At 36.9% G+C, this 24,834-nt stretch overlaps 1 protein-coding gene across 16 annotated transcripts in view; it reads left to right on the top strand.

Annotated features, from left to right (window-relative positions):
• SYNE1 (spectrin repeat containing nuclear envelope protein 1) overlaps nucleotides 1-24,834 on the top strand; it is a 546,282-nt gene that overhangs the window by 195,975 nt on the left and 325,473 nt on the right. For all 16 annotated transcript variants that reach the window (XM_030928648.1, XM_030928649.1, XM_030928634.1 and 13 more), the window contains 12 exons: nucleotides 2,599-2,757; nucleotides 3,053-3,217; nucleotides 4,859-4,993; nucleotides 7,386-7,544; nucleotides 7,758-7,966; nucleotides 8,947-9,055; nucleotides 10,953-11,117; nucleotides 14,268-14,435; nucleotides 16,327-16,497; nucleotides 17,298-17,438; nucleotides 22,507-22,667; nucleotides 24,663-24,813. In XM_030928648.1, the coding sequence (XP_030784508.1) occupies nucleotides 2,599-2,757; nucleotides 3,053-3,217; nucleotides 4,859-4,993; nucleotides 7,386-7,544; nucleotides 7,758-7,966; nucleotides 8,947-9,055; nucleotides 10,953-11,117; nucleotides 14,268-14,435; nucleotides 16,327-16,497; nucleotides 17,298-17,438; nucleotides 22,507-22,667; nucleotides 24,663-24,813 (1,893 nt within the window). The remainder of the gene's footprint in view (nucleotides 1-2,598; nucleotides 2,758-3,052; nucleotides 3,218-4,858; nucleotides 4,994-7,385; nucleotides 7,545-7,757; nucleotides 7,967-8,946; nucleotides 9,056-10,952; nucleotides 11,118-14,267; nucleotides 14,436-16,326; nucleotides 16,498-17,297; nucleotides 17,439-22,506; nucleotides 22,668-24,662; nucleotides 24,814-24,834) is intronic.

Here is a 24,834-nt window from a genome sequence, read left to right on the forward strand (position 1 = left end):
CAAGAAACATTTTTCTAGAATAGTACTACTAACTCAAAACAAAAATACATGTCTTGTCCAAAGATGAAAATCCATTCACTGTCAGTGGAGGGACTATGTGAGCTGTTTTCAGGGAACGGTCTAGCTGGACTCAGAAGCAAACCAGGCTCTTCATCTGAATCAGTAAGTTCACTGAGTTGAGCAAAATTAGGAAACATGGTTTGTTTTGAGCATCCAGCTCCCCTTTCTATCAATGGAGCAACATTGTGGGCTGGCAATACTCAGCAGGCATTTATAAACCTGTGCTGTGTGCACACGTAAGCCATGTATCCTGAGCCCCAAGTACGGAAAGTGCAAAGTTCACAATGTCTCTGTGAAATAAGGGATGTGTTACAGAGATGGAGCCAAATCCACTCTCTAACTTCAAACATTAAGGGTACCCACAGTCAAAGGACTTTCTATTATTTCTCTGCTTTGTATCTATTTAATTTTCTTATAGTGCCTGTCTACTAGCAGTAGACTACATATAGTCTATCCTTTTAAAAATACAAATGAGAATTTATTTATATTAAACTTTTTATGGGCTTTGTTCATGAAAGATGATCCCTAGCTTCGCTAGTAGAAGGACACTATAAGAAAATTAAATAAATATCCTGTCTCTACATTAGATAACTAGAAGATAAATACATATAAATTATATATAAAACATATAGAGATGATATGTATATAAAATATATAAATATTTGTGTCATATCTACAGATATAATATTTTCATTCTGATGTTGACTTTCTTTTGGAGAATCCTTTACTGTTACTTCCCACATATAGCTTTAGGCATTACCTGCTGCCTCGCTGATTGACGAAATGGTTAATTTCACTTAAAAAGGCATATGTGCCTTCATTTCTTGATACTTTGAACACAGATAGATAGATAGATAATTTAGATGTATAGTTACATATATATAATAAAAACAATTGCTTTTCATTTTCACCCAGTATCTATAACCTCTGTCTTATGAGATCTTTTCTTTGCCTCTTGGAATACGACAGTATAAACAACCTTGAAACTCTGGAAATGTGTTTGATGTGATAATCATTTTTCTTCGTCTTATTTTTAGTAAACATATTGTATGTATAGCAGTCTCCTACTGAGTGTTGTAGTTAATTGAGTTATTTGTTTTATTATAAATGCACCTATCCATCAGAGGAGAGAGAAACTAATGTACAAAAGGTTTGCCACTGCATTAATTGAAATAGATTCATGGGAGGAAGGTGGCATCATTAGTAGAAAGAGCCAAGAGTATCTGAAATGAGTCTGACAGATATTCGGATCTTAGATCTAATACTGCAAATTAGGAAGCTTTGATTAGCTTTAATTTTCTCACTTTAAGATGAAGGCTACAATACCTGAGTTTAAAGCTTATTGCAGATATTACATTAGATACACCATAATGTCACTAGCATATAGTAAGTGGCACTATATGACTGATAGCACTATTATTATTATTATTATCTGTAGCGAAGCCACAGTGATTATACCACAAAACTGCATTCTCCTTGTATTGGATAGAGATTATCTTTCATTTTTAGACATGGTGACATCTCTTGCATTTCTAAATTTGTGCAAGTTGTCATTAAACAATCTTTCCATAATTAAAATAATATTCATAGCATTATTAATAATCTAATAGTACATTTTGAACTTATATTACCCTTTTATCTCCTAAGTTTTCAAAAGGAAAAAGTATGTCTTTATTCTGTTTTTCCCAAAACAAACAAACAAAAAAACCATGCTCTTGATATTTGCATCTGAATATCCAAAAATGGCATCCAAATGAGCAGTTTGAAATATATATTTTTTAATGCAGCTGAGGATACTGAAATGCAAATGGTGTAATTCAAGTCAGAAATGACTCTCTGCCTTGTACTGGGCTCCATGATTTCCATGCTGTCTGCTGCCAAAATCACAATTGCAGGCCACAACTCAGAGGTGGAAGTGGCTGTCAGTCACCATTGCATCTTGTCCTGCAAACATGGGACAGTTCCAAGTCTTCCGCAAGTGCATGGGTCTGCTGCCTTTTTTTATTAGGATCTGAACCCTACCATTTCATTAGTAAGACTGATAGGTTATACACCTTTAAATACTGTAAATTTAAGATATACAAAATACATATATCGTGCATCTCTTTCAGCAAAGTGAATGTGCATTGATGCTTAATTTGTTTAGTCACATTAAAACCTGGTATGTATTCACTGATTTCATGATTGCTCTCTCAATAAACTATAGGCCTATCACCTTTCTAGAGGAATGCAGACCTAGACAAATAATTTTGATGCTCTGTCATTTTCTTAACTACAATAAAATTTACATGAGGTATTTAAAAATATCAAAAAATCTTTCTGTAACATTTAAAGGCTTTATACAAGAAAGCGCTGACTTCAGTGATTATTTAAAATTGAGATCTTTTGAAATGTTCCACCACACTTTTGGTTTTACTTATTGCTGATTAGAAGCCTAAAAGCTATATAATATTGTTCTTATTATCTGTAATGGTCACTGTCTTTCTCTCTCACTCTGTCTTGTAAATAACATTGTTGTGGGGTTTCCTTTCCTTATAGGAACTGTTAGCTTGTCAAGAAAACTGTAAGAAAACCTTGACACTTATTGAGAAAGGCAGTCAAAGTGTTCAAAAGTTTGTGACCTTGAGCAACGTGTTAAAGCATTTTGATCAGACGAGGCTACAAAGACAGATTGCAGATGTTCATGTTGCTTTTCAGGTAATTTGCTCTCTCTGCTTTAGAGTTGTGAGCCAGGGAAAATGCAGAGTGAAAACGAGAAACCATCACTCGCGCTTTTGGTCTTGCTAAAACACCTCATGTGCTGGTGTTTGGAAGCCAATCATTGTCCTACTTTTTTACCTAATATTAATTAATATTGAAAAGAGTTCATTATTCCCATGATGATGAACTGTCTTTTTTCCAAGTGCTTTTTAAATCAGTAATACCCTCTAACAAAATGATCCTTTCAGTAATGAGAAAGCAGCATCACATTGTGATTGTTTTTCACATCAAGAGTATGGTAAAGAAAACTGGAGATTGGAAGAAGCATGTGGAAACCAACAGTCGCTTGATGAAGAAGTTTGAGGAGTCTCGAGCAGAGTTGGAGAAGGTGCTGCGGATTGCTCAGGAGGGCCTGGAGGAAAAGGGGGATCCGGAGGAGCTCCTGCGGAGACACACTGTGAGTCCACCCTTTGGGGGGCACTTGACCTGAATACGTGGACAAACGACCTTGGATGAAAACCTTAAAAAAGGCACGCTGATCTGATACAGAAGGGGAGCGGGCAGATGAGTCAGGAAAGCAGAGACTTTTTAGATATGAGACTCACAGATATGGTGAGCAAAAAGAAATTCAAGAGCAGTTAGTGAGCTGACTTGTCATTGGCCATTCCTAAGCCCCCAGAATAGTAGAGAGTCATAGAATAATTCAAGTTCTCCAAATTACTAATTCATTATTTAGCTGACAAATTCTTCTATAACTAAAGATTCTTTTAAATCGATAACTCCAGGTGACTGGCTAAGTCCTTTGTGCTCATTTTATACATCCACCATATCATAGTATAGATACTGTGTCACTTGAAGTCTGGTGGCTGATACACAACTTGTCCCAGTATTGTAAAGCCATCTTCATGTTTATCATCTCAGTATCAATATTGAGAACATTAGTCTTAATGTTTGTGAATGGTATATGGAAATAACCAGCACTCTGAGAACGTGTATTTGAGTTATCTTTTCTGACATTTCAGTGGCTATTTGTATAAACCACTCTCTCAAATGATATATACAATGTATTTGTGATTCAGCAGACTAGATTTAGGGTTAATGTCTGTGACCACAAAACACAAAACATCTCATTCAGTTTATTCACCTCTACAGTATGGTACTTTTTGTTTTGAATCGCTGTTTTTACAAAATACTTCTGCATGTCTACTCCTAAGACTGGGTGAGACTTAGTCGTATGTAATATTGTCTTTATCTTCTTGGCAGTCATAGTGAGATATCATAGATGGGTGGCTAAAACAACAGAAACTTATGTTCTCACAGTTCTAGAGAAGGGAAGTCTGCGATCAGGTGCCAGTATGGTAGGGTTCTGGGGAGGGCTATCTTCCTGGCTTGCAGATAGCTATCTTTTCCCTGCACCCTCACATGACAGAGAGAGTGAGCTAGCAAGCTTTCTGGTGCTCCTCGTCATAAGGGCACTAATCCCATCATGAGGACCCCACCCCCATGACCTCATCTGAACCTAATTACTTTCCAAAGTCCCCATCTCCAAATATCATCACATTTGGAGGGTAGGGCTTCAACATATGAGTCTGAAGAGGAACACAATTTGGTGTGTAGCATGTATGCCTATGTGTGCACATGTGTGCTTCTCTGTGCACTTGTGTGAATGTGACAGTGGCTCATGATGAAGCATCAGGCCCTGAAGCACTGTGGTTGGGGAATGTGGAATTATGAGGCTTAGTCCTGGCTTCTGTCCTGTTCTTCTGACTTCACCAAAGGGGAACCAACGCTCTATCACTACAGAATCAAGGTTTTGGCATCTCCCCTTGGAAGATGAGATATTCCTTTTGGAATATTCTACCAAATTTGAAAACCACAAAGAATTTTTCTAAAAAAAAAAACTAGTAGAATTTTGGATATGATGGCTTCTGATTCATAACTATAGGTGCACGTAGTTCATTCTTAAAAAGCAATAGTGGGTACCTGGAAATCTCAAAGAGGGCAGTAGCTGGCTTAGAGGCTGTTTGGAGGCTGATCGTGCCTGATGCTGCCTTTTCGTCTGTCCAATACTCTTACCCACTTTCCCCCTCCATGTCAGGAGTTTTTCAGTCAGCTGGATCAGAGGGTGCTCAATGCGTTCCTGAAAGCTTGTGATGAACTCACCGACATCCTTCCAGAGCAGGAGCAGCAGGGGCTTCAGGAAGCTGTTCGAAAGCTCCACAAACAATGGAAGGTGAGTCAGGACAGGACGGAGACGCCATGCATCCTCAATGAAGGGAGAAGCTTGAGCGTGTTAAGGTCCAAATGTAAGAGAAATTTAGAAATTCCTGGAAAGTCACTGTAACTATTTCCCTCATTTAAAAAATCAAAAAACTGGACTTAAATAAAACCTGATAATATATGATAGAATTGTGTTATTCCTATTTGTTATCAGCATCAATTTTATCCTATTACTCGAGCATTCTTTTTGGTTTCCTGTTTTTTTTTTTTAAATCCTGGGTGACAAGAATGTTTAACTTATTCAAGCAACATTTCGTAAGCTTCTCTCTGCTGAATAAATCTTGTTAGGTATACCTACTGAAATCATAAAACATGTATTTATAGTTTCTCCCCCCAAAGGTTTTACCATCTAGTTGAGATAGCTATGATCAAAAAATATAAATGAAAACATTTTGTAGTCAAGAATTCAATGATGAACAAAGCATACTCCTCTTCCTCCCAAGAGCTTAAGAGTTCAGTAAAGGAGATAATTAGTTGCAAATAATACAAGTATAAGATATGACAAATCCAAAAGTGCATGTATTTATGAAAGCTTTGAAAGAGGGAGGTGGATCCACTTGGAAGTTGGAAAACAGCGAATCAAGTAACTAGTTTTGAGCCAGAACTTTAAAGAAGAAGCAGAAATGGGAGTAGGCAGGGGGTGACACAGCAGCACAGAAGAGAGAAAGCAGGAGAGTGTGCAGGGGGACATGGGGGCCCATGAGCGTCCATCTGACTTGTGTGTCATGGGCTGTGGAAGAACCATGGGAGGTGAGCTGGGTCTATCCTGTGGAGGCCAACTTCAGACTGCATGTCAGATTCTGGAAGTAGCTGCAGCACAATGGAGACCCATGCAAGGCTGTCTGCCCTGAGGTAGACAGGAGGAAGACAGCTCTAGCTGTAGGTGAGTATGTTCTACCTTGAGGTGATATTTCACATGCGTTATATGGAGGAGTTTTGGAGTTCAGAAGATAGGCAGCTGAAACTCTCTGCATCAGGTTGCCTCACTTTGTGTATTTCAAAATCTCAGTAGTATAAGCTAAATAATTATCCCTGTGCACAAGAAAAACACAGTTAAAGAAATATCCTTTTTACTTGCTAAATTGCTAAATTTGAAAATTCAAGTTTTTCATTAAAAAAAGGATTATTAAAGAAATCCAAACTTTGTTAGATATATTTGAAGCATATCATATTGTAAATGTATTACAGAATAAAGACTATAACTGAAGATTGCATTTTATTACACACACACACACACACACACACACACACACACACACCCCTCTAGGATTTAATCTAGGTGGGACTTTCCATAGGCCCACCTCATTTTTCTCATCAGTCATCTTAGTATTCTCTTTCAAAGGTAATCCTTTAAAATGCCATAGGATAGAAGTTAGTTAAAATTAATGATGGGACTAAAGTTAATGATGAAGCTTATGTTTATAATTAAAAAGAACATGAAATGTTATGGATTGTTTGAGTGCTTGCTTGTTTCTCAGGGTATGATCTAAGGAAAAGAGGATATGCCAGGTGGTCAGCAGCCTGAGCTTTAGTTTTCTTTCTTTTCTTTTCTTTTTAAAACTTTTTTTCACTAATAAGCTTTCCTCATGTTGTTCCTTTTTGAAGTAGGTATAATATCTGCCCCTCCTACCTCACAAGGTCATTGACAAAATCAAAAGGAACACATACAGGGGAGAGGGTATGATTTAAATCTATGGTAAAATCCTAGCTTTTGTACTTACCCCTGAGACTTAATGATGTAATCTGTAAAATAAGAACATTAATACTGTGCAGGACTGGCCAGACTTGGTGGCTCACGCCTGTAATCCCAGCACTTTGGGAGGCTGAGGTGGGTGGATCACCTTGGTCAGGAGTTCAAGACCAGCCTGACCAACACGGTGAAACCCCATCTCAACTAAATATACAAAAAGTGGCTGGGCGTGGTGGTGCTGTCTGTAGGCCCAGCTACTCAGGAGGCTAAGACAGGAGAATTGCTTGAACCCAGGATGTAGAGGTTGCAGTGAGCCAAGATCTCACCACTGTACTCCAGCCTGGTCAACAGAGCGAGACTCCATCTCACCCCCGCCCCCGCAAAAAGGTACCGTGCAGGGCTACTGTGAGAATTAAATGAAGTAATCACCGAGAAAACACCTAACTCACAGCAGGCTGAAAGGATTTGTTGTGGTCCTGGTACTTGGAAAAATACAAAGTAGAGAGACCAGGTGTGGAAAGTAGTGACTAATTCACACTGGCCCTAAAAGGAATATGTTATGGATTTTTTTTTTTTTTTTTTTTGCCGCTTCAATTGGGAATATACATAATCAGGAACATCCTCCTAATTTTCTGAATCTTCCTATGGAATGTAGGATCTTCAAGGAGAAGCCCCTTATCATTTGCTTCATCTGAAGATTGACGTGGAGAAGAATAGGTTCTTAGCCTCTGTAGAAGAATGCAGAACTGAGCTGGATCGAGAGACCAAGCTGATGCCCCAGGAAGGCAGTGAAAAGATAATTAAAGAGCACAGGGTACGTCTCCCACACCACAATGTGGATAGCAATGTCAAGTCACATTGTTCCATAAAGGATGTTACTAATATTTTGATTTGGGTCTGAAAAAAATAGCTTAATTACCCTACCTTGGTAGTCTGCGTGGGAATCATCCTTTGGTTTTTCTGTGAAAAAAGTAAAAGTACTGTGTGGCTTCTCACAGGAATTATAAAAACATTTATTACACATTAGGTTTTCTTCAGTGACAAAGGTCCTCATCATCTCTGTGAGAAAAGGTTACAGCTCATCGAGGAACTCTGTGTGAAACTCCCAGTCCGGGATCCAGTAAGGGACACACCTGGAACCTGTCACACCACTCTCAAAGAGCTCCGAGCTGCCATTGACAGCACTTACAGGAAGCTCATGGAAGACCCAGACAAGTGGAAGGACTACACTAACAGGTAGCCTCAGAATGGTCTCCAGAGAGCGGTGTAGTCAAACTTCATTCTGTCAGTTCAGAGATCATGATAAAACAAGAAATAACATATTTCATATTTCTTGCTCATATTCTTGTACCAAAATCCTTCATTTAATAAAAAGAATGGATTTTAGTCAGAATCAGGGTGAGGCACTTTGTTTTCAAGTGACCCAGATGTTATCTCTTTGAGGCAAAGTTGGCCAATCCCTTTCTCCCCAATATCCTTATGTATTAGTCATTTCTCACACTAGTAATGAAGACATGCCTGAGACTGGGTAATTTATAAAGAAAAGAGGTTTAATTGACTCACAGATCAGCATGGCTGGGGAGGTCTCATGAAACTTACAATCATGCCAGAAGGGGAAGCAAACATGTCCTTCTTCACATGATGGCAGGAAGGGGAAGTGCAGAGCAAAAGGGGGAAAAGCCCCCTGTGAAACCATCAGATCTTGTGAGCACTCACTCACTATCGAGAACAGCAGCAGGGGGGTAACTGCCCCATGATTCAATTACCTCCTCCCAGGTCCCTCTCATGACATGTGGGGATTATGGGAACTACAGTTCAAGGTGAGATTTGGGTGGCATCACAGCCAAACCATATAACCTCATATCCCTAAAGGGTGGCTTCTTCCTCTATAGGTTGGTGTCTTACCCTGGTGGGGACACACGAGGCCAGACCTCAAGTGGTCCCTTCCTTCTTTCCAGGAACTCATTCTCTAGAACACATCTTTTTCCTCAGCTGAACTCCCCCACTACCCCGCCCCTAGTAACTGAGCACAGAGGTGGCCACCCCTGCCCTTCAACATGAGCTTCATGTTAAAAGAATAGTTTCCAGAAAAGGTGTTAATCAATTTGATAATCACATAATTGTTAAATTTCCATGAATGAATTCAAAATAGAAAGCATACTCTAATCATTCTGGTATGTTCTCCCTTTAATAAGAAAGTGCTAATGTTATTTCAGATTCTCTGAGTTCTCATCTTGGATATCTACAAATGAGACACAATTAAAGGGGATCAAGGGGGAGGCCATCGATACTGCCAACCACGGAGAGGTTAAACGTGCCGTTGAAGTAAGTTCAAGGTCATTATTTGCTAGAGGAAAATTTCCCATAGTGAAAAAATAATGTTCGAGAATTTAATGGTTGTCTCCTTTTTCCTTTCTGGAAAAAAAAAATAAGTTCTTAAAAATTATCTTTAAAATAAATCTCCTCATATTACTGTGGAGCATTGTAGAGTTTTTTCCTATTGAATCCTTGGTAGCTTTGAGAGTTAGTCCTGCTCTGTGGTACCACAAATTCATCTTCAGCTAATGGGGAGTCCTGAGTGGAAAATTGCATGCATGGGCGTATAACCCAGTGGAGATTTAAGAATCATCATGGAAAACAAGAACACTGTATGCTTTTATACAATACATTTTCAGCCATGCAAAAGGCAGGTCACAAAAAAATCAGGGAATTGGGCAAGGTCTCTAGGCATCCTTTCTATGTGACATTAAGCTGGATTGGTTCATTTCAGCCTCTATGAGTGTGGGTGCAGCCTGAGGAACCCCGCCAGGGCCACAGAGCCCCAGGTTCAAACACAGTTTGCATTCTGTAAATGGCACTCTCTCACTCTTAGACACATAATATTGTGAAAAGTCTTCATCTTTCAACATTTTTAACCCTTGCAAGTCACGTAGTTGCCACATAGTTGCTGTTGAGGACAATACATTTCCTTTCTGTTCCTGTCCTTTGAGTTTTTGTTTTTTTGAGACAGGGTCTCTGTCACCCAGGTTTGGACTGCAGTGGCCCCTTCATAGCTCACTTCAGCCTCAACCTCCTGAGCTTAAGCAATCCTCCCACCTCAGCCTCTTGAGTAGCTGGGACTATAGTCACATGCCGCCATGCCTGACTAATGTTTGTAGTTTTTGTAGAGGTAGGGTTTTGCCATGTTGCTCAGGCTAGTCTCAAACTCCTGGGCTCAAGCGATCGGCCCCACTCGGCCTCCCAAAGTGCTGGGATTACGGGTGTGAGCCATTGCCTCTAGCCCATTTCTTTTTCAATTAAATTATACAATCCCCTCAAATGCTAGTGGTGCTCAATGTCATGGTATGCATGTGGAAGGATATCTACATTTGCTGCTAGTTACTTTCATCGTACACACAAAAAAATCACATCCTAGAATGAAGAGATCCCTGGGGTCTGGAACCAGCAGTTTCCTGTCCAGTGTGCATTTGCCCTGGCAAAGCCCTGGAGTGGTCCTGGTTGGAGACCCCTGCTCCCAAGCCACCCCAGAGCTGCTGTAGGGAGGACAGGCTGCTCCAGTCACCTCTCCCTCAGTCAGCAGCCCTGCGAGGTCTAAAACCCTGGAGTCTTTCTAGCATTTTCTTGTCAATAAAGCCTCCCTTCCTAAATTAGAACTGTGCTCCCATTTATACCTCTTGCTATATGGGATATTGGCTTCTAAAAGCTAATAAAAATTCAGCAGAAAATACAAGTTAATGAAGTTAAAATAAATCTTTAGAGCATCCATAACAATATTCAACAAGTAGACTGTTCAATAAAAGAAATCAGCTGATTGAAAAAAAAGAACTTTCATTATTTTTTCACAAAATACCATCTTCTTTCCAGCTCACAGGAAGTGAGATAACAAAGTGTATGTATGTTATAGTTGCCAATTGTGGCATCTCATGTTTTTCTACAGTATTTTTAGAATCATCTTTTTTATCATCAAGGACATATCTCTAAGTGTCTAACCAATCTAATTATGAAGCTGATTTTTTGTATAGACAACAGTATTCTTTCAAGCACTTGTGGACTTTTGTTAAAAATATGTACACAAAGTAAAATAAGCAGGCACTGTATTGTTGAATGATGTCTGACTCTGTTCTGCTCCACCTGCAAACCTTCTTAGGCTGAGTCCTTTATTGCTGGAAAGTTATGATTTCACAATTGCACTGTGTTCATAAAAAGTGTTCTCTCATTTCAGGAGATCAGAAATGGTGTTACCAAAAGGGGCGAGACCCTCAGCTGGCTGAAATCCAGGCTGAAAGTTTTGACAGAAGTTTCTTCTGAGAACGAAGCCCAAAAGCAGGGAGATGAGCTGGCAAAATTATCCAGCTCTTTCAAGGCTCTAGTGACGCTGCTGTCAGAGGTATAGCGTTTACTCACACTCTAAACAGACAGTTCTGGGTGAGGCATCTGGAAGGTTCTTTTCTTCTGGTTGTAGTTTAGCAAGTAATTTTATAAAGAAACCATAGTTGAAACAGAATAGTTGTTATGCTTTTTTATATGAAGCTTGTTGGGAAAGATGAAGAGGATGTTTGATGTCTGGTCTGTGCCATTATTGGAAATGTTAGTTCAGTTTCATGACCTATAGCTGAAATATAAAACTTATCAAATCCACACTTTCTACTCCTATGAAAAGCATTGTTATTTTATGGTCAACTTAAGATATGTCATGGAGACTAAGAATAAGGCTTAGGCTCAAAGAAATCCAGGGTTAGAGTTTAAATGTGATACCCTACCTCCTAGGTAACCTTCAATTTACTTAACATCTAGGTCTTGATTTCCTTATTTATAAAACAGGGTTAAAAATACTCACTCTAAAAAGCAGCGTCATGAATTAATGCAGTAATGTATGTAAAGCACATAGTGTAGTTCCTAAAACAGAGTAAATGCTCAATAACTGGTCCCTAGTAATAATAAAATATTCAGCATTTAATCAACAGGTCAGTAAAATTCTCTTTCTAGTGTTTTGATATGCATTTTAATGTTTTTCTATATCCCTTTATAGATTAAAATATACAAACCCGTCTACTTCATTTCCAGTAGGGCCACTTCCACCATCAGCAAAAATATTTTTACTGACCAGATTTTTGTATAAATCTAAGTTTGTGCTTTGGAAGATAATATAAGAATGTAAAGTAGAATAGATATTTACCAGTATTTCTTGAAATCATTTAAGTATAAACTTGCATGGAAAAATGGCCTAATGGATGACAACAAAATGACCATAAAGGTCTGTTTCTGAAAATCTGAAATTCTCCATGGAGATTTCTCATCTAACAGTTCATCCGTTAACCTTCATGTTTTTAATCCATTTAAATATGCTTGAGACTCTAGTGCTGAATTTACGTAAGGCAAAAATACTCTGAACTGCTTATGAGTTTAGTTTTATGTGAGAATTATATATAAATTAGAGTTTTGCTGTGAGTTTTTGACAAATTGAAAATACTTCTATGATTAATCAAATTTTGGAACATAATCTATTTCAATCCTTTGATTATCCTTCTTTCAAAGCAACGGTCAAATTTAGTCAGTTGCCACAACCATAACTTTAGTGAAAATTTGGCAGTTGCCTCTTTTGCTCTTTCGTTCCCTCCTTTGGTGACAGGAAAAGTAAAAACAACATTCTAAAAAGTTAGTGTATATGAGGGTGATCTTTGAGCCAAGATCAAACAAATAGTTTTAGTTATTCACTAAATTATAGGATAAATAGAGATGATAGGCTAAATAGCCTGATTTGGAGAATCATTTCAGTCATGTAGTATACCTTTAATATATACAATGTTTATTTGTCAATCATACCTTACCAAAAAAATTATACAAACTTCAACAAGGAGCATATGATTTATGTGTTTTTTTTTTTTTTTTTTTCATGAAAATGCAGGTTGAAAAGATGGTAAGCAATTTTGGGGACTGTGTACAGTAGTATATTTTGTCCCACCAAAATAATAAAAATTAGCTGCCTTTAAAGTTAGAAGTTAGTAGTTTCCCTAACATTTACCAAGGCCATTTGCTGTATCTTCCAAGTACTCTCATGATTTTGCCCCAGGACTTGTAGCAAGAATCTATCTCTAATGAATGTTCACAGACATTAATTTTTTACACACTCATCTACCTTAAACTTCTGTATAATTTATATTAATACCCCTTTCCGCTACTTGGTCACTTACTTAGTGAAAGCAGAAAGAGAAGAATGGAGAAAAACACATTTTGTTTACAAATGGATTTGTATGAAGAGATGGATTTGGCACATTCAGCCCCTTTCTCTGATAAGAATTCATTTAGTATTTAAATTAGTGTTGAACACAATGTGTTTGCAATTGTCCAGTGTAAGAAAAAAAAAAGACTGTGGGTGGATGCACAAGATACAGTGAAGAGTCATTATTTCAACAGATTTGCTGGATTTATACTGAAATTGGGAGTTTGTGGTTTTCATACGTTCTTATTGCTGCTTGTTTGGAGAACAGATTGCTCTCCTTGGAAAAACTTAGATCAGAAGAGAGTCAAAGAAAAAAGATAGGATAAGAAAAGAAGAACCTGGAAGGTTTCTGTGGTAAACAAGTGATAACACGTAAAAATGATGATCTTAGTGAAGATAAAGGATAGGCTTCGAAAACAAAGGATGTTGGTAAAACGGAAATAGAGGAAGCAGAAATTAGACAGAAAAGAAAGTTCAAAATTTAGGAAAATGGAAGAGAATCCCTTAGATGACTACAAAATTGTAAATTATATTTATTTTTATGTAGGAATATTGGAAGTACATTTATAAGAAATACTCTTTTATTCTCTTTTTCAACTCTACAAATCTTTTCCTATTTGCTTTAAATAATATGGACTCACTTTCTCGTAAGGTACTTTTATAATTAGGTTTTAGTCATGCAATTATAATTAAACAGACCTAGAAGTCAATATATATATAATATATGCTGTTTTGTTATCCTTCCTTGATTACCAGGTTGAATGGGTTTTTAATATGCCACAGAGCACCATATCAAATAAAGCCTGCAATCCCCATAAATGATTATGAAATTTAATAATAATGGAATAAACCTAAGTAATATGAGAAAGAATAAAAATTAAAGATCTGTGTTTATATTTCAAGTCGTTGAGGTAGACTTTATCCACACTCCTAAAATATGTAAGATTACATGATCTTCAACGGGAGGGGGGGGGGGTTTAATCAAAGGGTACAAACATCAAGTTCTAAGATGAAAAATATCTGGGGTCTAATATACTGGTGGTGACTGTAGTTAATATTACCTCTTGTATACTTGAAACTTGCTAAGAGAGTGGACCTTAAGTGTTCTCACAAAAAAAAAAAAAAAGAGAGAGAGAGAGAAATATGTGAGATGATAGGCTAAATAGCCTGATTTGGAGAATCATTTCAGTCATGTAGTATACCTTTAATATATACAATGTTTATTTGTCAATCATACCTTACCAAAAAAATTATACAAACTTCAACAAGTAGCATATGATTTATGTGTTTTTATTTTTTTTTTTCATGAAAATGCAGGTTGAAAAGATGGTAAGCAATTTTGGGGACTGTGTGCAGTACAAAGAAATAGTCAAAAATTCTCTTGAAGAATTAATTTCTGGCTCTAAAGAAGTCCAGGAACAAGCTGAGAAGATCTTGGATACTGAAAATCTGTTTGAAGCACAGCAGTTACTTCTTCATCACCAGGTAAAAATGCCTCTTTCTTCCAACGAGATTATGTAAAGTTGATTTGCTACTGAAAGAACCAGAGAGATAAAGAATATAACCACTGGCTTGAAGGAGTGGGTAAGGAGGGCATGGGAAGGAACCAGTTGAATGGTTAAAAGAATTTGGCGCTTCTAGGTTTTTCTTCTCTGTTAAATATTAAACATTTCAGGATATTCTGCAACATAAATTTCCAGACTGAGTGACTTGATGACATCAAAAAGTTCAAGGAATACTGTGGAGAGAAAATTGATTTAGCTATGAAAAACTGCACAAAACTTACTAGACTCTCCTTTTCAAAACAGAGAGGAAAGGCATAGATGGACCAGTTGCTTCATATTTGAGATCACTGTTCTTTTGCCATTATGTTAAAATCTTTCTCTTCAACTTACAGTGTTGAACATACTTTAGTTTGAGAAATGATGACTTACTTGAAGTACTAGACCTTCCTGGAGTGTACACCCTTATAAAGGATTAGAGCTAGAAATAAAGAAATTCTGGTACATATATTAATAAGAAATTATTTTAATCAACTTAATTTCTGATAGTCTGGTAGTGTACATCAAAAAATGTTTGCATAAAAGGAATATATACCTTGTTAAATGCAATATAAATGGAAATTTGATGCAAATAAAATATTTTAATGAAAAACTTCTAGCTAACCTGATACAAAGTAGCAAAATGGTAGCTAATTATATAATATGTTTGTGTGTATTATTATATATGCACATATTCGGTAATATATAAAAATGGAAGTTGCATTAAAAGTATGTGTAAAATCCCAGCCTTCAGGATTTCTAGATTTACTTAATAATTACAAAAAGGCTGAGTATAAAAAGTTAGTATATGGTGTTACATTGTTCTCAATCATTGTGAAATGGTTTTTTGGGTTTCCATTTAATTTAGGTTCAATAAATTTAAGATTATAGATATTTATGTTAATATTTTAAAACTCTTCTCATATTTCTTGGGCCAGGTACTTTTTATATGGGTGCATTTACTTTGTGAAAATTTATAAGCTGCATATCTGAGATTTGTGTACTATTTTATTTGAAGATTATACTTCAATAAAAAGTTTACTTTAAGACAATTCCCCCCCCCCCCCACAAAATCTCAGCAAATTAACCCTTCCGAATATACTGAGGAAATACATATTTATTCATTTATTTTTGGAGATAGCATCTCACTCTGCCACACAGACTGGAATGTTGTGGCACAATCATAGTTCACTGCAGCCTTGAACTCCTGGGTTCAAGTGACCCTCCCACCTGAGCCTCCCAAGTTACTGGTACCACAGGCATGCACCACCACACTTGGCTAATTTTTTAATTTTTTTGTAGAAACAAGGTCTCGCTATATTGCCCATACTGTTCCAACCTTTTGGCCCCAAACAATCCTCCAGCTTTGACCTCCCAAAGTGCCAGGATTACAGGTGTGAGCCACTGTACTGCCCCTGGCCATAAATCTCTTAATATTTGCTTTTTAATTAAATAAATGATGTTTTAAAATTGGAGTTGGGACTTCATGTTTTTAAGCAGAAAATAATTATTTAAGAAGAATCATGTCAAATGAATTGTTTTGCCAGACTCTTCCTGCAGTATTGCACAAAACGCTAAATGTTCTCCAAATCTGCACACAAAACACTAAAGCCAAATTATTTATGCTGTTTACCATTAAAAACATACAATATTTATAAACAATGTTCATCCTTTGACTAATATAGCATCCGACTACCATTTCAACTGTTAATCATAGCTGTAAAATACATTTCGGGCCCACCTTTCTGTACTTCTGTTAAGGGTGGGTGTTGATGTCCCTACTTAGCTGTTGAGAGAGCACAATTTATATCCATCTGTTGAATAAATGCTTCTAGCAAAAGACAAAGCGGATCTCAGCAAAGAAGAGAGATGTGCAGCAGCAGATCGCGCAGGCGCAGCAGGGAGAAGGAGGGTTGCCTGACCGAGGCCGTGAGGAGCTGCGGAAGCTGGAGAGCACCCTGGACGGCCTGGAGCGAAGCCGGGAGAGGCAGGAGCGCCGCATCCAGGTAGGAGCCGGAAGTCAGGGGCCATTTAAACAGAGACTGGGCAGTGTTCACTTCCTGTTGTGCATCATGACAGCAAGGCAAACCTTTGTTACTGCCTCTGATGTTTCAGCCCTGTGTTAAATTCTGTACATGAATCATCTTTTACTCATCACATCAGCCTTAGAGATGGATATTGGAATTAGCACATTTTGCAAGTGTGGATGCTTAAGAAGAAAGAGTTTGAGGACTTTGTTGCTGTATCACACAGCACTGATCAATAATAAAGCCAGGATTTCATCCACACTTGTCTGAATCCAGAAATTTGATCATACCATTTCACTTTTCCAGGAAGCCATGCAGCCACACGTTTATGCCACCTTTATGCTTTATTGGGATGCTGACACATTACCTTTAAAAATGTTTTTGAGTTTTTGCCAACTGCTCAATTCTCTCTTCATCTCCTCGTCCCTCTCCCTACCTTCTCCTGTGCTTCCTTTCTTGTTTGAGACAGATTGAGAGACCTTTTTTTTTTGGTTACTTATCTACATTTTAAATAATATCTTTACATTTCTAAGACTTTACAAATTATAAAAAACTCAGAAATCATCTGAGTCCATGTGTCTTCTCTTTTGGTAGACGAAAACATTGACATAGAGAAAAGAAATTCTTACAGAAGATGCTAGAATCATCTCTATTCATTGTGACTGTGTGAAAATTGAAATGAAAATTCGCTGAAAGTTGACAGTTTTGCAAACGAATGAACATGTGATAGTATTTTGTGACATTTGTAACCCTATTGTTGTTTATTTTTTCAAATTTAGGTCACATTAAGAAAATGGGAGCGATTTGAAACAAACAAAGAAACAGTAGTAAGATACCTTTTTCAAACAGGTTCCAGTCATGAACGCTTCTTAAGTTTTAGCAGTTTGGAAAGTTTATCTTCAGAATTGGAACAAACAAAGGTATATTATGGCTCCTTGGTACTCAATATTCAGAAAAAACAAAGCAACACAAAACAAAATTATCTCTCCTCCATTATTACTATAATCGTTACTGTTAATTTAATCAATACTTACTATTTATTGATGACCCATTCTTTCATCATGTTGGAGAATGAAAACATAAGTAGGATTAAACATCAAGAAGAAAAACAAAGATTTTATCAAATTGGAAAATGGTTAGTTCCCTAATAGGTGTGTATAGAGTTTTTAAAATCTGGAGGCAGGCCAGACACGGTGGCTCACTGCTGTAATCCCAGCACTTTGAGAGGCTGAGGAGGGCGGATCATGAGGTCAAGAGATTGAGACCACCCTGGCCAACATGGTGAAACCCCATCTCTACTAAAAATACAAAAATTAGCTAGGCATGGTGACACACACCTGTAGTCCCAGCTACTCGGGAGGCTGAAGCAGGAGAATCACTTGAACCTGGGAGGCGGAGGTTGCAGTGAGCCGAGATGGTGCCACTGCACTCCAGCCTAGCAACAGAGAGTCTATCTCAAAAAAAAAAAAAAAAAAAAAAAAAAAAAAAAATCTGGAGGCAATATTTTTTAACTGAACCTTAAAGAGCAGGTAAAACTTAGTAGAATCTGGAACAAAATACAGACATTCTTTGGAAGTTGGAATGGCATAGGGCATACAAGTGTTCTGAATAGGAATTCTGTGTTGTAAAATAGAACAATGGGAAATGAATTTATAAAGGAAATTTGGCCCATATTTCAGAGTCTTGAAGACCTAAAGCATTACTCTCTAGGCAGCATGGAGCCAGACTTGTTGAAGGCTTAAAAAGCCACATGATCAGAGCTGGGTTTTGGATCAATTTTTAGGCATGTGTAGAAAAGTGACTGAAAGTGTGAAAGACTGGGGTCATGGGATCATTTAGAAAGTTTTTGCGTATAGGCATATGGGAGTTAATATGGGCATAAATAAGGGTGGTGGGGTGGCAGGTGATACACAGAAACAGATACAAAAGATGTGGAGTTCACAGGAAGATAGGGAAACTAACCAGAAAGAGTGAGTAACAAAAATGTTGATACCTGAGGTTTTGAGTCTGACGGAGATAATGGAAGTGAGACGGGAAATGTGAAGGAGCAGCTGTTCATGGGAAAAGATGACCAACTTCATTTTGGAGATAGTGATTTTAAGACTCCAATGGGGCATCAAACAGTAGTATTTAGTAGGTGTACTTGGTGAACCCAGCCCGGCAAGCTCAAACACCTTGGACGCTCTTAAGCAGACCAATCACTTTGTACCAAGCATTTAGAGTTGTACAGGCACAGCCCCTTGAAGTTGCTATGGTGCCTCTTTCGGGTTTATAGAAAGACTGAGTTAGTAGAGAAACGAGTTAACCAGTGTCTTAGAAAGAAGAGCCTTGCGCTCACCCTTCCCTAGGCTTTAGCAAGAAAACCTTTGTGTTTCTGTTTTCTTACCTGCAAAAGGCTTCACTCTCTGCCATACTGCTAATTTTTTGTTTCTCCTAAAAACTTACTGAGGAGTTTGAAGTTTTCTAAGACCACAGACTCTTTCAAGTCTATACAATATTCATCAGCCATTTAAGTAGAACATTATTTTAATTTTTAATTTAAATTATTTGGCTGGGTACGATGGCTCATGCTTGTAATCCTGGCACTTTGGGAGGCTGAGATGGGAGGATTACTTGAGGCCAGGAGTTGAGACCAGCTTGGTCAATACAGCAATACCCCATCTCTGTTTTTAAAATAAATAAATTATTTCATATATTGAAAACATATCAGGTGCCTTTTATAAATACAAATATATTTATTGGGTTAATTTCCTAAATGTTTCTGCCCACGTTCCATCCAGAGTTTCTGACCCCCTATGATTCCATTTGCACTAATCGCTTTGGATCAGTTCAAGAACCTGTAGATTGAAACAAATGTCATCTTTTGAGTCTTGTTATTCAAATTCTCCTTTGTCCATGACCTTCCATACTTTGGGATTGATGTAATAATATGAGGTAACATTTATCAAACACATACAAGATGCCGATTTAATCATTTGATGTTTATCATCGTCTTTAATCCTCAAAACAATCCTAAGACATAGGTATCATTATCAATCATGTTATATGAAGAAGGACACATAAGGCACGAAGTTGGTGATGAACTCACTCAAGATCTGTGGATCACTAAATGGTGAGGCTGGGATTTCAATTCAAAAGGTCTTCATCCAGAGCCCACACCTTTAGTTACTACGTTATTTTTTCATTCAAAAAACAGAGCCATTTTACTAATTGCCCATGCTCACTGCCAGTCTAGAATCATTGTTCTCCTCTAGTTCTTTGCTCACTTTGCTTTGTTATTGCAAACCTTTATTCAAGTTGATAGCCCTTGAGTAGTTGTGCTAAGGAATGGTTATGCTAAGGGACTTGAGTGTCCTCTGTGTGCTGGTGTGTGTGATAGAGGGTTCATAGCAATATCATGTTTAATCTTGAAAATAAGGTATGGCTTTACTGATGAAGAAAGGAAAATTCAGAGAGATGTGGCCAAAGGTCACTCAGCTAGTGAAGGTCAGAGCCTAGGTTTCATTCCAGATCAATCTAATATGAATCAATTTGTACCTGATGCATCCTGCTGCCACTCGTATGTTTTCTAAGAAGTTAGAGATAAGGCCTTGCAATGTTATTCTGGTTTTGTTTAATTTTGTTTTTTGTCGACATCATTCTGCTCTTTTGATTTCTCTGCATTATGCTTTTTCCATACATAGCTCATACAAAAAGCTCTAAAACTGAATGTATATAAGCATTTTCAAACATTACTTTTTCCATGTTTTTCCTGGGTTCTGAGAAACACTAGCAGAAAAAAAAGAAACACTTTATTTTTCACTTCTGATTATATTCATGGGATTCTAAGAGATCAAGTGATGATTTGTAATCTTCACAATTGAGTCTACAATGACTGTCACGTATAGTAACAGTGAGTGCTTTTAACCAAAGAATTTAATGTTGTGACATTAGCAACCACCATATTTTATTGTACTATAAAACTCTTTGCTGTAAGGAAGCTGTACTCATTCATTTTTATTCTTTTAAATTGCAACGTAGTTCTGTGAAGTAACATTGATTTTTTCTTTTTCGTTTTTGAGACAGAGTCTCACTCTTTCACCTAGGCTGGAGTGCAGTGGCACAATCTCGGCCAACACTGATATTTGTTGGCTGAGCTCATGATATTTCTATGAGAACATTAAGTCTTTTAAACATGAAGATATAATAGTATTATTTAGTAACTCTATATTATATGGTATTATGTAATAATTCTAGGAGATGCTGTTACTGAAAACCTGACTTCGGAAAAATACTTTTATTTCTACATTATTCATTTAGGAGAAGGGAGTTGATCAAAATTTAAACCTCCTGTGAGATTCTCTTACATGAGAAGAAGTGAGATACCAAGTACATTTTCTTCACTTAGGTTATTACTGGGTTTACCTTTTCTAATTCAGTATTCAATATATTTACTTGACAAAATTCAAGTAACATCTAATATTTACCAGCCACATACATACTAAATCAACTTTCCAATTAAAATAGTTCAGTATTATTGAAAATAAGAATATGGGCTTAATAAATCATTTTGTCCTCAAGTTTGTATAAGAGACATAAAAAACAATAATCAGTATCTGCCAAAACAAATGATCAGTATCTCCCAGAGTGTTAGGCACTTTAAAAGTGAGATTGCTAGTAGAATGCTAACAGTAACCTTCTAAAAAAAGCATTATCATCTGCATTTTACATGAAAGAGCCTGAAAATAATTCACCAAAGTCAAACAACTAGTGATCCTGGATTCTAGCCCAGGCTTGACTGATTCACAACTTAAATTTTCTTTCCATCATGTGATACACATGTATGTAATAAGATTTAAGAGCACTAAGATTAGATTATAGCTCTTTTCAGAGAACTAGTTAACAAAATGGCTTGGCTACTTTCTCTTTCTCTCTCTCTCTCTCTCTTTTTTTTTTTTTTTTTTTTTTTTTTGAGACAAAGTCTTGCTCTGTTGCTTGGGCTGGAATGTAGTGGTGCCATTATGCCTGCTCACTGCAGCCTCTATCTCCTCTCACCTCAGCCTCCTGAGTAGCCAGGACTACAGGCATGCACCATCATGTCTGGTCACTTTTTTTTTCCCCTAGAGATGGAGGTCTTGCCATTTTGCCAAGGCTAGTCTCAAACTCGTGGCCTCAGCCTCCCAAAATGCTGGAGTTAAAGGGGTGAGCCATCATGCCTGGCCAAAGACCATTGATAGTCTGTTTTGACTAAGATATTATATTTAATAAATAAACATTTCTGTTCATTCGCCTAGAAATCTGTTATCTCTATGATCAATCACTATTGATTTTGTGAACCAGCCTGTAATAAGTAAACATATTTGTGAATAAATTAATTATTATAATGGATCTAAGAATTCTAAACAATGAGACAAAACCAGAAAACAAAGGAGAAACAATTTTTGTGAGTATTATTGGATAACTATGAAGGTAAACAGCTGGTTGTGTATATAAAATTAAAAAGTTAGCCAGGCATGGTGGCACTCACCTGTGATCCCAGCATTTTGGGAGGTCAAGACTGGAGGATCACTTGAGCCCAGGAGTTCAAGATCAGCCTGGGCAACATAGTGAGACGTCATCTCTACAAAAATCAGAAAATTAGTCAGGTGCAGTAGTGCCTGCCTGTGGTCCCAGCTACTCGGGAGGCTGAGGTAGGAAAATCATATGAGCCCAGGAATTGGAAGCTGCAGTGAGCCATGATTGCACCACTGTATTCCAGCGTGGGCAAAAGAGCAAGACCCTATTTCAAAAAATATGAAATAAAGTAAAATTAAAAAGTGTTAGCAAAGTGTCTCTTTTGGCCATATGGAAATAAGTCAGCTGTATTGTTGAGAACAATAAAAGATCCATACATGTATGAATCTATCTCTTCATCCACCCATGTGTTCTGTATGCAATATGTGCACTTTATTTGAGGGCAGAGATAAATAATATAAAGTGCCTACCTAATGATCATAATATCTTTTCTAGGAGTTTTCTAAACGGACAGAAAATATTGCAGTCCATGCTGAGAACCTTGTAAAGGAAGCTTCAGAGATACCGCTTGGGCCCCAAAATAAGCAGCTGCTTCAACAGCAGGCCAAGTCAATCAAAGAACAAGTCAAAAAATTAGAAGACACGCTTGAAGAAGAGTATGTGATTGACAAGTCCTAAACTTTCTTCTCTGAGATAAAGTTTCATACAATCTTTCCTGTACCTTGTATTCAAAACATTCTTTTCAAATCTCAAAGTGTCTGTGTATTTCAGCATGTTTTGAGGAAACAACTCACAGTTCAAAAGAAAGTATCACTAATGCAGAAACCAATATCTCTAACAGAGCCCCAAAAACATAAAGGATGTGGGTTTTGCATCTTAAACTGATCATGTTCATGAGAAAGCCATATCTATTCTATTCTGTGGCCTTTGTACATTGTAGAGGGAATCTTGAAAAAGAACTAATATTTAAAATAGTTTTTTTTACTATATTATTCTGCTGTCACCAGTTAGAGTGAAAAGGAGATATTTTGTTAGTGTAGATTCCAGGCCTAAATACGCATCACATAGACCATATGTCTCCAACCTGAAGAAGCTCCTGGAGCTTGTTTACAGTGCCTCGGTATTCAAGTTATCCTGACTTACATGCTCTTCCCAGAAATTAACTTTAAAAATCTATTTTATTTTTAAACTTTTACTGTTTGTTTATCTGCAAAGAAATAACTGCTTAGCCTATTGATATCCTGTTATATACACAATATATACAAAAAAGTTTGGGGGGGAAAAATATATGAAGATACAGCCAATATTATTCAAAACAATATGGCTAAACATTTCTATTTTTAATGTAATTTAGTGGCAAATCAATGATACACAATAGCATATTATCATTAAGAGACAGGCCATCATTTCTAAGGTGGATTTTAAAATGTAAAATGTGTTTTTAATACTATTAACAGCTTAAAATTAACATTTTACATTTGCCTAAACTTTAAAATTTGATACATATTTTATTTAAAACAAATTATGACTTGAAATTTTGAGGACTTTATATTACATTAAATATTCTCTGTCAAGTTATGGAAATAGTAAAACTTAGAGTTGATTTGAAAGGAAGCTACTTCTATTAAGAATAGCCATTTTAACCTTTATTTAATTTAAAAAGTTGCAATATAGCACAGTTTGCATTACCTGTACTGCTGACAGCATTAGGCACATCCAGGGTATAAATTTGAGACTGCAATATTATTTAATTTGACAATCAATATGCCATTGTATTTTTCTTGATGTCTTCAAGTGCCTTTTGGTAAACAGGGACATTCTTTCACTTTTTCTTTTTAACCCAAGGACTTAACAGTTCAATTATATACTGTTAGTTTCTTAGTCTTTTTCTAAACTGAAAGCCATAGTCACCTGGTTATACATGCATAGCTAATACAAATTAGAAATCTATAGTTGAAATTTTGTTCACTAGATTTGGTATAAATAAAACCTAAGTTGTGTAAAAGTCGTTAGGGTGCTCATATACAAGAATTTATAAACGTCTTTTAGAATCAAGACCATAAGACATTTATGAAAATGGCTGAAATCACAAAGATTATACATCCCAGGATTAGCTCTGATAATAGAAACAGTTCTTGACCAGCAACATGGGATTGAGATCACGAACTCTGTCTCAGTTGATAAGATGCAGTTTATAAAGGTCTTTCCATAGAAAGCATCACTGCAGTGTCTCTCCTTTAAGTGTAAGGAGAACATGTCTTTGGAAATAGGACTATTGAAAAGCTGTATACACTGAAATCTCCTCTGGCGTAGTTCATAAAAATAAGTCCTGGCAACAACTGGTCACATGCAGAGTTTAATTAGATTATACCTGGATTCAAACCCCTTTGAACCCAGCAATATTTTGTTCAAAGTGCAGTTTCACTCAGAGTATAGATACTGCCTCATTAAATGTTCATTCTCAGAGAAGATAGGAAAACCTGATCCACTACTTAGAACAAATGTGCAATTTTTTTTTAGCTCGAATAGTTTCAACTTTGAAATGGTCACAAATGTCTTCATTATCTTTTCACCTAGTGATTTCAAGGAAAATGTGTTGTTGTTCTCTATTAAAATACTGAGTTTTATTTACTTAATTTGGTTAATTTTAGTATTAAAACCATGGAAATGGTGAAAACCAAGTGGGATCATTTTGGCAGTAATTTTGAGACTCTGTCCGTCTGGATAACTGAGAAAGAAAAAGAGCTCAATGCCTTGGAAACTTCGTCATCTGCCATGGACATGCAAATCAGCCAAATTAAGGTGACCTGCTCACACGTTATA

The sequence above is a fragment of the Rhinopithecus roxellana genome, chromosome 4 (assembly GCF_007565055.1).
Source record: "Rhinopithecus roxellana isolate Shanxi Qingling chromosome 4, ASM756505v1, whole genome shotgun sequence".
In the NCBI taxonomy this organism is placed as follows: Eukaryota; Metazoa; Chordata; class Mammalia; order Primates; family Cercopithecidae; genus Rhinopithecus; species Rhinopithecus roxellana.